We start from the raw sequence: 12,465 nt of genomic DNA on the forward strand, positions 1-12,465 counted from the left end.
TTTCATAATTTTTAATGAAAATGTTTCGAGTTTTTATGTATTTTTGCCTTGCGCGATGTAAGAACTGTATTGATTGAATGAGAAATATTTCTTTATTGAAATTTGAGGCAGAGTAAGTTCAAGTAAAATGCGGCTAAAATTGTGTACAATTTATTAGGCTGTGCAAGACGGTTGTGTTGTCAACATCATACTTTTTTTTAATGAGACATTGTGAGTGGCTTATACCCTCTAATGGCAGTGTTCGTGCATACTGATCAACATTGACTTCACAGAATTATGATATCTCAAAGAAATTTCATGAAAAGAATGATAATTTTTTCATAATGGTCAACAGTTCCCTTCCTTTAAACTCTGATATAAATTTTAAAGATGGGCAACAAAAATGTTCTGCTGAAAACAATAAGTTGTTACATATTTAGGAATGAGACAGCCATGATTGAAAGAAAATGATTTATTTACTTATTACTTGAAAGAGTAATCATGTAAGCAAAATACTTCACAGAGCATCATAAAATAACTATTTTCATTATAATACATATTTTACATATATATGATACAATAAATAAAAAAATAGAAGCCTTTTTTTATGAAATGAAAACATTCACAACATCACATTTAGAAGTTGTTTACATTTAGAATTGAACCTACATTATAACATATATAGCTTTATTTTATCATTTTTTTTTTCATGACCAAAGCCCTGTAAAACTACTCTTAATTAATTAAAGAATTAGTAACATTGCATTCTTGCACAACACCATTTTATATAGAAAACAAAATTAAAATACTGAAATCACAATTATGGACTTATAACGTGAGCTAAAAAAATTAATGCTGGAATCTACACATAAAAAACTGACTTTTTTCATGTGTTTAAAAAAATGGCATGTGTTTGACATGCATTTAAAAAATTCTTAATCTTTAAATTAATGACAGCTAGTAACAATGAGTAATAATAAATGTAATTATAACATCGATTTTTTAATACTAAAAATTTTAAGAGTATGTAAACAATTCTAAATTTAGCAACAAAAAAGGAAAATTATTCTAAATATCCTTTTGCTTATTTATGCATGAAAATATGATATGAAATTCAAGAAACAGTGTACAAATAAAGAAAAACTAAGATTTCAAGATAAATATGACAAACACATTTAGTTAAAAGGGATCCTGCATTAAATTTTGACAAAAAATTTCAATTCTGTATAATTCTGTCTAATGCTATTATAACTATAACAAAATGGAGAACACTGGGTTAAAAATAATGTTCTATAACTAATCTCACATCATCTATGCCATTAAATGGCATGCTGTCATACAGCAAGAGTTGCTCAGACACATTTTAAAATTGGCACTTAAAAAAAGTGCTTTATTCTCCCCCCCCCCTCTCAGGCATATTAATACTAGTTCACTCATCTATAATCACAAAGCAAAACACAAATAAAAAAGAAAACAAGACACTTCCTTCTTTACAACTTCAAGAACATACAAATAATGTTCACATGAGGTTATATTCAGCCAAAATATACTACAGTCAAAAGTCGATAATCCGGACTCGTCGGGACTTCGGCGACGATTTTTCCGGATTATAGATCATCAGTTTAAATCTGGTAAAATGGCATGCAGAAATTATAAAATTAAAAATATGAAACCGTAATTTACGAAATAAAGAACAATTATGATCTAAAGGGTATCAAAATTTACAAAAAAAAAAAAAAGCTTAATATTTATTTGTTTACTTTATTAAACATTTCTTTCAATGTAAGTTGTTTAAGTTGCTTCGTTTTTTATGTTATAATACATTCTCTTTAATTCTATAACCAGACATAATTTCTTGTTCAGTTACAAAGTTCCGCTGTTCAAGTCCTATAATTGCTGTGTCGAGAATACCGACTAATTTGTCAATCGAAATTTTTTCGTTTTCAATAACCTCTGTTACTTTCTTCGCTATCGGAAGCGAATTATAATGATGAGGCATTTGATTTAAATCATATCAAAGACGAGATGAAATACTACATTGAGTAAGCAATTATAAGCCAAATAAAATAAAAACATCTGCCCTTAAGATAAGGATAGTGCTGACAGATCAACTTCCAATTCAATGCACGCCGCCGCGGCGTTTTAACGTAAAACAAAGTTTAGATAAACAAACATTAAATTTTAGATAAACAAAGGATATGCCTTTATCCATTTTTTGCAGCAATTCCACTTTTTGTTTAATGGACTCCGAAAGATACTTTCGCTTTGTATATCCTTTACATATTAGTAAATATATATCGGAAATTCTATTTGACATAATCGAAAGTTCAAACTTACTTTTATAAAATTGCTCTAACAGTCTGCAAAAAATAATAATCCGGATCCAATTCGAAGATTAAGGAACAACGCAATCTGCAATATTAACTGAAATAGATAATTAGATAATTTTAGCTTAGCTTATCCCGTCCGTTATACATTAAACGCGCATTCGTAAACGTATTTTGCGCACGCGCACACGCAAATTCGCAGCGGTAAAGGTCTTACGCGCATGCGTCAACGCGACGCATGCGCAGAAAGTTTGTAGCTTTGAGGTCCGGATTATAGATCATTCCGGATTATGGGTGTCCGAATTAACGACTTTTGACTGTACTTAATTTCATGAACACAACTTTAGATCAAATGCAGTTAGCAATGAAATAAATTACACAAGAATTTTCCACATCAGTTATTGGCTATATGTCAGCTGCAGCAATCTATAGGATAATTTTGCAACTTTCCTTTAGCACTTTTCCAAATTTTAAGTTTAATGTGGTAATTGTATGGCTATAATTTGAATACACAGAACAATGATATTATTACTAATGGTGCAATTGAATTTATCCTTGAAAATTTTTCAAGAATCCTTTAAAGGAAACTAACATATTAAAACATAATTAACTTGTAATAATATGAACTCCATGAATTGTATAAATCTTAAGTTTCAATTCTGCATCTCTTAAATGAGGGCAACTAAGAAAAATATTTCTGCTATTTTATTTCTTCATATAGTAAAAGGTAACTTCATATGGTGCTACTGGACTTTTCTTAACTAATCCAGTTTAACTGAAACTGCTTAAAAATAACTCTGAACAAAGTAATTAAATATTTGATATAGATATACAATATTTTATTTATTTTTTGCTAATTAATATTGTAAATATTTACTTTTACCTTTAACTGTTGAAAATATTCGACATGTATCATCCAGTACTGTGTTAACTAAAATAATTCCTCTCCATTTAGTTCAGAAAATTAGATTCTACTATATTCCTTTTAATATCAGATGCAGTATAAAAAGAAGGGGGAAGTTATTATTATGGTCTCAAATGTAGACTACTCCTGCACTGCAATTCATTACATCAAAAGACAGTGAATTTGAAGAAAATAGCACTTACAATAATCATGTATACAAATCACAAAATGCAATGTACATTAATGGAAGCTCTAACACAACCTCTGCCCCAAAAACAATGATTTTTAAGTAAATCCAGCTTGCATACATTAGAATTACACATCATGCAAACATTTCAATGTTGTATTATGGTGAATGTTTATGTTAAAGTTTAACTAATTTCCAAATAGCATTTAATTATCTCTTGTAATCAAATAACATACTATTTATCATTTTTATGCTCAGAGGCATACGTTCTAGACTTTAATTATTCAGTTAATTTTCAATTATAAGTTTCAAAAACTCAGTAATGCTTTATGCCATATCAGAAATAACAGCTAATTATTAAATTTGCTAGGTTCTTTCACAATATTACCTAGATTCTACATCGGTATTCATGCTTAGTGATGAGATAGATCAATTCACTGCATGCTATTTTATGCTCTGATTAAGAGCTGTTGCTATTTATGAACATTCTTTCTCTTAAAATTAATAAAACCAACTTTAAATATAGTTTAAAGCATCAATAGATAAACCTGAATGATTTTTCGCACAAAATCATGTTAAATAATGATGCAAAATGTATATACACACCATAAAAAATATGCAGACCTGCACAGACTACTGAGAATTCTTAGATCTGGGGGAAAAGAAAACATACAACAAGACAAAATTTGTTACACATGTTATTGCAACCTTAATTTGAAATCATTTAATTCAATTCAAGCTATGCATTTCAAACACTGAATTTATTAAAATTTTGGTTGTTTTTATATTAAAGGTGCAGTACAGTTTATAAAAAAAGACCTTTAAAAATTTCTGAAAATTATGAAATTACACATTCCTAATGTTAGATCATAGTGAATTACAAGAAATATGTTTTTAAAAAAGTACATAAAACAAAATATAATTCTTATGATAATTTAACCAGCAAATTCTAGCCTTTGCACTTCAACAAGCAATAAAAAGCACAACAACAATAAAAACAACAAGCATACCTCAGAATGTTTGAAGTTACCGGTATAAAGTTCTTCCTCATCATTTGTGTCTTCCCTGAAGTTCATTTTTCATTTCACTTTCAAAATTTATTCCCCTCTCCAATAATCAGAAAAATTTTAGAGCAAATAATTTAGTTTCTAGCCTAGTTAGCATTCAATATGTCTTTCTTTCTAACATTTTATTTAACTATTCCAGCTTTTCATTTAAAATGACAGACATACAACTCTCATTTAAAAAGTCACACCTAACAATATAATTTTCGTTCTCTTACTTCTATGCAATATCAGCAAAACATTTTGAAATGCTGCCAGAACTTGCCATCATATAGAATATGATAAATCTATGAAACTGATGAAAATACTATAGCATTATGGGGTGGAAGAAATCTATCAGATAGATAATTTTAACAAAATTGAATAATAATTACTCAAAACCTAAGTAATGAAAATAAGAATAGCAGATGAACACTTTGGGGCTACTGTATTAATATTATTTGGCCTAATTTCTCTATAATAATAATAAGGCAATTATTACTTGGGAGAAATAAATGAAGTCAGCAAATGAAAGTTTTAATTTGTAAAAAAATATGTCATGACTTGAGGTAAGCTTGTATTTTCCCCCACTCATCCTTTGCACTTTGTAAATAAGAAAGAAATTGAAAAGTGCCTTATGCACAAAAAACGTATCAACTCTGCATTTGAGGACACACAAACAAAAAGATTTATTTTTAAATGAATTGAATGTTCTTACAAGATAATACTCCTATTTACATTACAAGATTACATTCATTTCTGCTTCTTTAAGTTATAAAATGCAGAATACTACATAAAATCATCTCATTAAAGGAAGAAAGTGCAAAAAGATAATTTATCATTTATAACTCGATGTTATATCACAGTTTCACAAAAATAATCACAAAACAAAAAAATATATTACAAGAATCATGGATATATACCTAAAGCATAAACTAAATATTTCAAAATTAAATTAGATTACATATTTCATACACATAATATACATATTTCTTAACCAATAAATTAACAATGTAGCAAACAACAATTGAACTACAAATACATCCCAGTATAGAAGTTCCATAATAAGGGTTGTCTGGCAGTTTATTAAGTTGAAATAAAACTAAGTTCTAATTGTAAAATATTACATAACTTTACATAATTTTTATGCACTTTACATAATTTACAATTATGTACACTTTATTATGCATTATTAAAAATATCTTAACATATCAATATATTGAGGATTAGGCAATATGTTCGCATTATATATATATAAATGAAGAACTTAGTGAAATTAAAGCTATTGTTTAAACTAAGGATGATAAAGAAAATGACTACAGAGAATAATCAGAAAAATTTTAAACTTATTGCACACCAGATGAATAAAGCATTAATTACTAAATGAATAAAAACAAATTAAATTAAAATAAACAGCTGGATAACAAAACAAAAACGTAACTTTATCAGAAAAATCAAAAAAAGAAAATTCTCTTTTGACTAATCTTTACTATCCAATTACAGATGGCGTAGCCACATAGTTAATAAATTAAACAGCAAAAAATTTCAGAAATGTAGTTTTAATTAATTTTGTAAGTAATATTTCAGAAAAATATATTAAAATTAAATTAAAAATAAAGTAATTAAAAGTAAATTAAAAAGCCTAAAACTTGCACTAAAGCTACTATTATAAATTAAATTCCATATTCTTTTGGTATTAAAATAAATGTCTCCTACATATTTTTGTTTCATTACAATACGAATAAAAATACCCTTCTGATATTTAAGACTATATGGATTGCATGCTTTGACTGCATTCAAAGCATGCAATTGGTATATTCTTAATTGTTAAAAGGTATAACTGAAAAAATATTATTTAAAATATAAGTTTTTATGTGTGGTGCTAAAAAAAGTACCAAATAAAATACAATGAAAATTTTCTTAAGTTTAAGGACATCCCATAAAAGTTTTATGTATGCACAAGACTCAACTCAACTTAAGCCAGCTGAACTACTTTAAAATATTTGCTACACTTGGGGAAAACAAATTACTTGCATGGAAATTCCCTTTATCCATGCTTTTAATTTATTCATATCTATTTATCATTGCAAAATTTTTAACACTTTGCACATCAGAATCAAAAGCAAATATTAAACAAAATGAAAAGTGCATGTCTGAATTAGTTCAAGCCTACTTGTCCAGTTAAGAATACATGTATGCAATTTTTTAAATTAAATATATAACAAATGCAATCTTCACACAATTAAGTACATTATTTTTTTTTTAGAAAATTTATGTTTAAAAGAAATTGATCTCAAAATTTTAATATAAGGAATTACAGTTTTTAAGGAACATCAAATTGAATTAGCTCCTTCTAAATGACAATCACATATACTTATATAATTCTGTTTTAAATTAAACTTTAATTATTCTTCATTTTTTCATATTACCTTAGATGTTTTTAAACTGTATATTAGGCTGAATAATTCTATTAAATAATTATTGTTAAGTTACTGTAATTTCAAAAGAGTAAAGTATTTGATTCTTTCTTTAAGCTATATTTCATTCACTTTTGCATCTGCTCATATCACAAATTATATACAGGTAATCTTTACTTTATATACAAGATATGAATGATTAAACACAAAGACATCACATGGAAGAGAACAGCACCTATATACCCAAAGCTGAAGATGCTAAAACACCTCCATATAGCTGTAGGTTTATGTAAATGATGGTGTACGATAAAAAGAGTATGTTTTTTTTTTTTTTTTTTTTTTTTTTACAAATATTCTAAATTACATAATTATTGAATCTTGAAAAATATAATATTTAACTAATGAATAAAAACACAAAATGTAACTTCCAACTTAAGAGTTTCAAATTAAAGCAACATAATACTTTTTTACAAAACTACCATGAAAAATAAAACTACTATGAATCCCATTAATAGAAAGCCTAAAATGGTCATGTTAGAATATTACAAAATATGTTCGTTGTAAAATTGTAAAATCCTACATTTATCCATTATATAAAATTTGAAATGAAATAGCTATCTTGTGCCCTAAATTCTGTTAATTTACAGTCGTTTCAAACACGTCACATTTTCTCTGATGGAACACAATTCACTTCCATGCATAACATATAAGCTGCCCTGAATATTACACATTATGAAGCACATTTTGCATCCTCTGGATTTTGTAAACAAAATATAATCTCAGAGACTGCAGTATATGTACCTATCACACAGCCAATACATCCAAAACATGCAATCAGGAAATTCTTAATTGTGATGAGACATAATTTTCTTCGACCTGAAATTTAAAATAAAAAATATGTTTGTTTATTTATTTATCCCAAAATATCATTACTTATTTTTTAAAAGAAGCAAATTTGTAAAACATTTTTCATTAAATGGAGCAACAAAAAATACTTTGATACCCTTGGATTAACTTTTACATTTTTTTTTTTAATTTTTCTGCTACCAGTACATGTACATACATATAATACATTACATAACTTATATGGCAGTATAAATAATACAATCATTTCTCTAATTAGTTGCCATTTCATGTATATTATGAAAATACATCATTACAGTACTAACTTAACATTAAAACTGAAACAGAAAAATAAACTCACCTTTGGTGACATATATAAAAAATATTTATTTCATGATTAGGAAAAGGTTTTGCATAAAAGCTTATATTAATCAAGGAAAGATGGAATATCAATCAACTGATGTATTATCTTCTTTGAATTACCATTTTAATGCATAATTAAGTTTATTAAGAAAACCCAGTTTAATAGAATTAGCTGATTTTTTTGCATCTCGGAAAGCTTCTCAGAAATGCTTTATAACATGACAATGAAGACTAAGACATTTTGAAAATACAAAATTATTCTGCATTTCGTATTAAATACTGTATTTCCTAGCAAATTCTTCACACACTTAGTTTCATTATATACTTTTGGTATCCAAGTATTTTCACATGCAAAGTGTAATAAGACTGGATACATTAGGCAAATCCACAAACATTAAACGAAAAAGGTCAAGAACTTTTTCAAATACGGAAAAATGGATATGCAACTGATTTCTGGAGAATTTAAATTTTACCACAACTAAATAAGATATACAATTTGAAGTTTTGATGCAAAGTTGATAGCTAGTTAAAGACAAGGTAGGTAAAATACACAACTGAGTTTGAAAAGAACACATAAATGAATCAGTCAGATATAGAAATTAATTTCACTAATAATAAATGAAATCAGTTTCATGATATCCAAACTTCAAATGCCATAGACTGTCCTGATAGGAATTTAATCTGGAAAGATGCCGAAAATGATGACATCCATGAAATGCCAGTAGAGAGAAAGCTCATTAACCAAGAAAATTAGCAGCAAACAGAGCTAATTGTTCCATTTAACAGTTTTTGTTTGCTTTTTTTAGATTTTAACAGTCTAGTCTTTAATTCAGTTTTTTTTTAAAGATATAGCATCTATAGATATCATCTATGTGTAAGCAATTGACTTAAGATTATGATTTAGCATATCATAATCTTAAGTCAATTGCTTACACACTGCTTAAAAAAACAAATTTAAAACTATTCAAACAAGCAGTTATATTCAAAATTTAATATGTTAATGTTTAATTTTCATATGCAATAATTTTGTAAAATATGAAGTTTTAAAATATTGAATCTGCCTCAAAAATTCATTATTTCCTGTGTTAATCTAAATACACTGTAAGAAAAAAATAAAAGTACAGCCTTTGAAAAAATTCATGTATTTTTTGTCGCTTAATTTTTAATTACTAAAATGGAAACATGGCAATATTTTTACAAATCAGTTTCAGTTACATTTATATCTCACTTGCAACAGCTAAAGTACAAATATTTAAGGATTTACAACATTTATATCAAAATTAACACTTTTTAAGATGCCCCTTATATAAAAAAAATATGAAAAATTATCATTTAAAAAATGAAAAATAATTTCGCCTAAAGACTCGCAGAATACAAATAAGTATTATATTTTCATTCCCTTAAGAATACATTTCATTTTTCATAATTGAGAAATGATTGACTGTTTCATTTAACAATGTTTCGATTTCAAGTTGTTTAAAACTAGTAAATGTAATATTTTTTTATTTCACTCTAATTTTATTTAAAATAATCATTTCATTTTCTTTTAACATCAATTTTATATTAAAACAAATGTAATTTACTTAAAGGTATAAACATACTTATATTAGTATTCCAAACACAGCAGAGTTCAATGATAGGAGGGAATATCAGAGCCAAAGAACTACTGGCAAGTGCACCAACCAAAGATATGAATAAATCAAGCAGTGGTATTGAAATTGCCACCATAACTGAAAAAGACACATTTTGTAAGAAAACAGTGTTAATAAATTTCAGTACAGTATTAATAAGTTTATAGTTTAAATTATGCAAATTTTATAATAATTATCATGTTTTATCTTATCCACACAATAAACAAAGAAAAAAAAACACTTTTTTTTTTTTTTTTTTTTTTTTTTTTTTTTTTTTTTGATTGAACATGATTTGACAGTTTAGGAAAAGCAACATATAAGGGTCATCTACTTAAGCTTTATCTTAATTCTGATCAAAATTATTCCAACAGGTGCAATATAAGGGTCTTATGCCCACACACAAAAAGAATAACACGTCACATGTATTAGTACTCTTAATGCTTCCAAATGAATGAAATGTGATGAACATATATAAATGATCCCACTTATACCTATGTATATTTATAATAACTTCTAATGATGAATATATAAACCAAATTGTCCACTATTGAATTCAATCAAAGCACAACTTTTCCAGTAATACTGAATTTACTAACACACGCTGCTAACTATTGGAAAGAAAGTAATAATCAGCAGAAAAAAAGATGAGAAACTGGAGCAAATCACAGATCACTTTCTCAATATCTCTAATATTTTCAGTTCTCAATTGTTTTCCAATATGTTCAGTTGTTATCCATTTTTCTCAAGGTACAATACTAAAAATTATTTAAAACTTCTAACTACATATGTTTTAGAAGACAACTTAAATGAGTCCACTCATTCCTAAAACTTTGAAAAAACGCTTCCAGTGAAATAATGAATGCATCTGAATATGTTTGTAAAGACTTTATTAATTAATTTAAGCCTCACAAATACTTCAAGCTTACACAAATAGCTACAAAGCTCAGTGTAATTATATATACTCATGTGTGAAATATAGAGAATTTACAAATTATGTCTATTTTGACAAAAAGTACAGAACAAAAGGTACCAATTATGCTGCCAAAAATTTATGCAAATATTAAGATTCAAATATGTAAGTGTACTCATGTACGTCTGCAAAGCTGTGATTATGGAGGGAATTATAAACACATGAGAGGTTTCCACTCATTTGTGTGCTCCAACTCCTTCAGAACTCCCGCATTATTTTCTGGCAAGAGCTGGCTAAATTTTGTAAGATATTAGGTAAAATGACTAACCATGAGCATATGGATGATGCAATGAGATGAAAATTGCCAGCAGACTGAAAGCAGGCCAAACACAAATGGCTACAAAGCTCAGTGTAATGCCTAATGTCGCCTGCAATTTGTGGAAAGTTTCAGGGCACTCCATATCGAGAAAACATGGACAAGGTCGACCAAGATCCACAACAATAAATGAAGATCGTTATTTGGCACTCTCATTGCGGCAGCACAGTACTACTACAGCTTTATAACTTTCACGTGAGATGTATACTGCCACTGGAACTTGAGTTGGCCAAAGTTTCATAAGATAGGGTTATATGCCAGAAGATACACTGTTTGCATTCCGCTCACAAGACAGCACATTCAGCATGGTACAGACAACATATGCCTTGCACCAGACTTCAGTGAAGCATTGTGCTTTTCACAAATGAGTTAATATTCAGCCTGTACATTGATTCTCAGTGTATTTGTATCTGGAGAGCCTGGAACATGATACCATCCCTCCCTCATCAAGGAAAAGGATCATTTTAGTAGTGGAGGTATAATAGTTTGATGTTAGATGAACACACATCCCTGCATGTGTTTGACAAAGACTATCTGATTAATGTGAGGTATAGAGAGGAGATCTTAGAGCCCTATGTTCAACTTTTTATGGATGCAGTTGATCCTGGGTTCCCATTAATGGACAACAACACTTGTCCATGTAGGGCTCGGCTGGTTAACAATTACATGGAAAGTAGGGATCTTCACCAAATGGGTTGGCCAGCCAGAGATCTCATGACCTTAATCCTTCAAAGCATGTCTGGGATGTACCCTGCCACCTTCCTCTGAAAATCATGTTAGAGTTGACAACTGCCTTGCTGAAGGAGTGGGATTGACTACCAGAGACTCCTCAACTATCTCCTGTTCAGTACGCCATTGTGCTGCAAGATCCATCTGGATGTCATATGGGTTCATACCCCCATATTAAACTCCTTTGCAATCCAATATTGCAGTGTGGATTTTAGACATCCCTGCACTATGAGCTTTAGTGATAATCATGCATACATGGTGATTTTTGAATGGTGCATCTCTTTCTCTCTAATAAATTTTTAATTGGCACATCTCTTTCTCTCTTATAAATGTATATTCATATGAAATTTCCTCACAATCTGTCAATTAGTTTTTCAGAAATTCCGCATAATGTGGAAATTATCTTCATTTTGCACATAAGTGTAGATATTATTAGCAAGGAATTTTAAGTAAAATAAATTTTAATTTGCATAGTTCCTTACATAATTTCATGTGAGCACTGTAATGTATTTTGCAGTAATTTACAAAACAGACAATCTTCTTAGTAGAACATATATTTTATTTCTAGTTCACGGTGATAGACAAATTTCATGCAAATCTTAAGTGGCAAAATTTTTATACTACTCCTAGCTGGTAAAATCTTCAGAACTCTAATCATTTTTAAAACAATATCTCACGTTGCTGAGTAACAGTTTAATACAAATATGGAGTTGCCACTTCAACAATAATTATATTTATTCATTAAATAATAAGATA

The 12,465-nt window shown here is 28.2% G+C and overlaps 1 protein-coding gene across 1 annotated transcript in view; it reads right to left on the reverse strand.

Moving 5' to 3' along the window:
* Positions 1–433: 433 nt before the first annotated feature.
* Positions 434–12,465, reverse strand: part of LOC118190032 (proton-coupled amino acid transporter 1-like) — a 124,873-nt gene continuing 112,841 nt past the window's right edge. The window contains exons 11-12 of the mRNA XM_035360716.2: positions 9,665–9,793; positions 434–7,733 (exon numbers count right to left, since the gene is read on the reverse strand). Coding sequence (XP_035216607.1) covers positions 7,588–7,733; positions 9,665–9,793 — 275 coding nt within the window. The 3' untranslated portion in view covers positions 434–7,587. The remainder of the gene's footprint in view (positions 7,734–9,664; positions 9,794–12,465) is intronic.

Source organism: Stegodyphus dumicola, chromosome 2, assembly GCF_044657685.1.
Source record: "Stegodyphus dumicola isolate Sdum_Otavi_A_Nest chromosome 2, ASM4465768v1".
Taxonomy (NCBI): Eukaryota; Metazoa; Arthropoda; class Arachnida; order Araneae; family Eresidae; genus Stegodyphus; species Stegodyphus dumicola.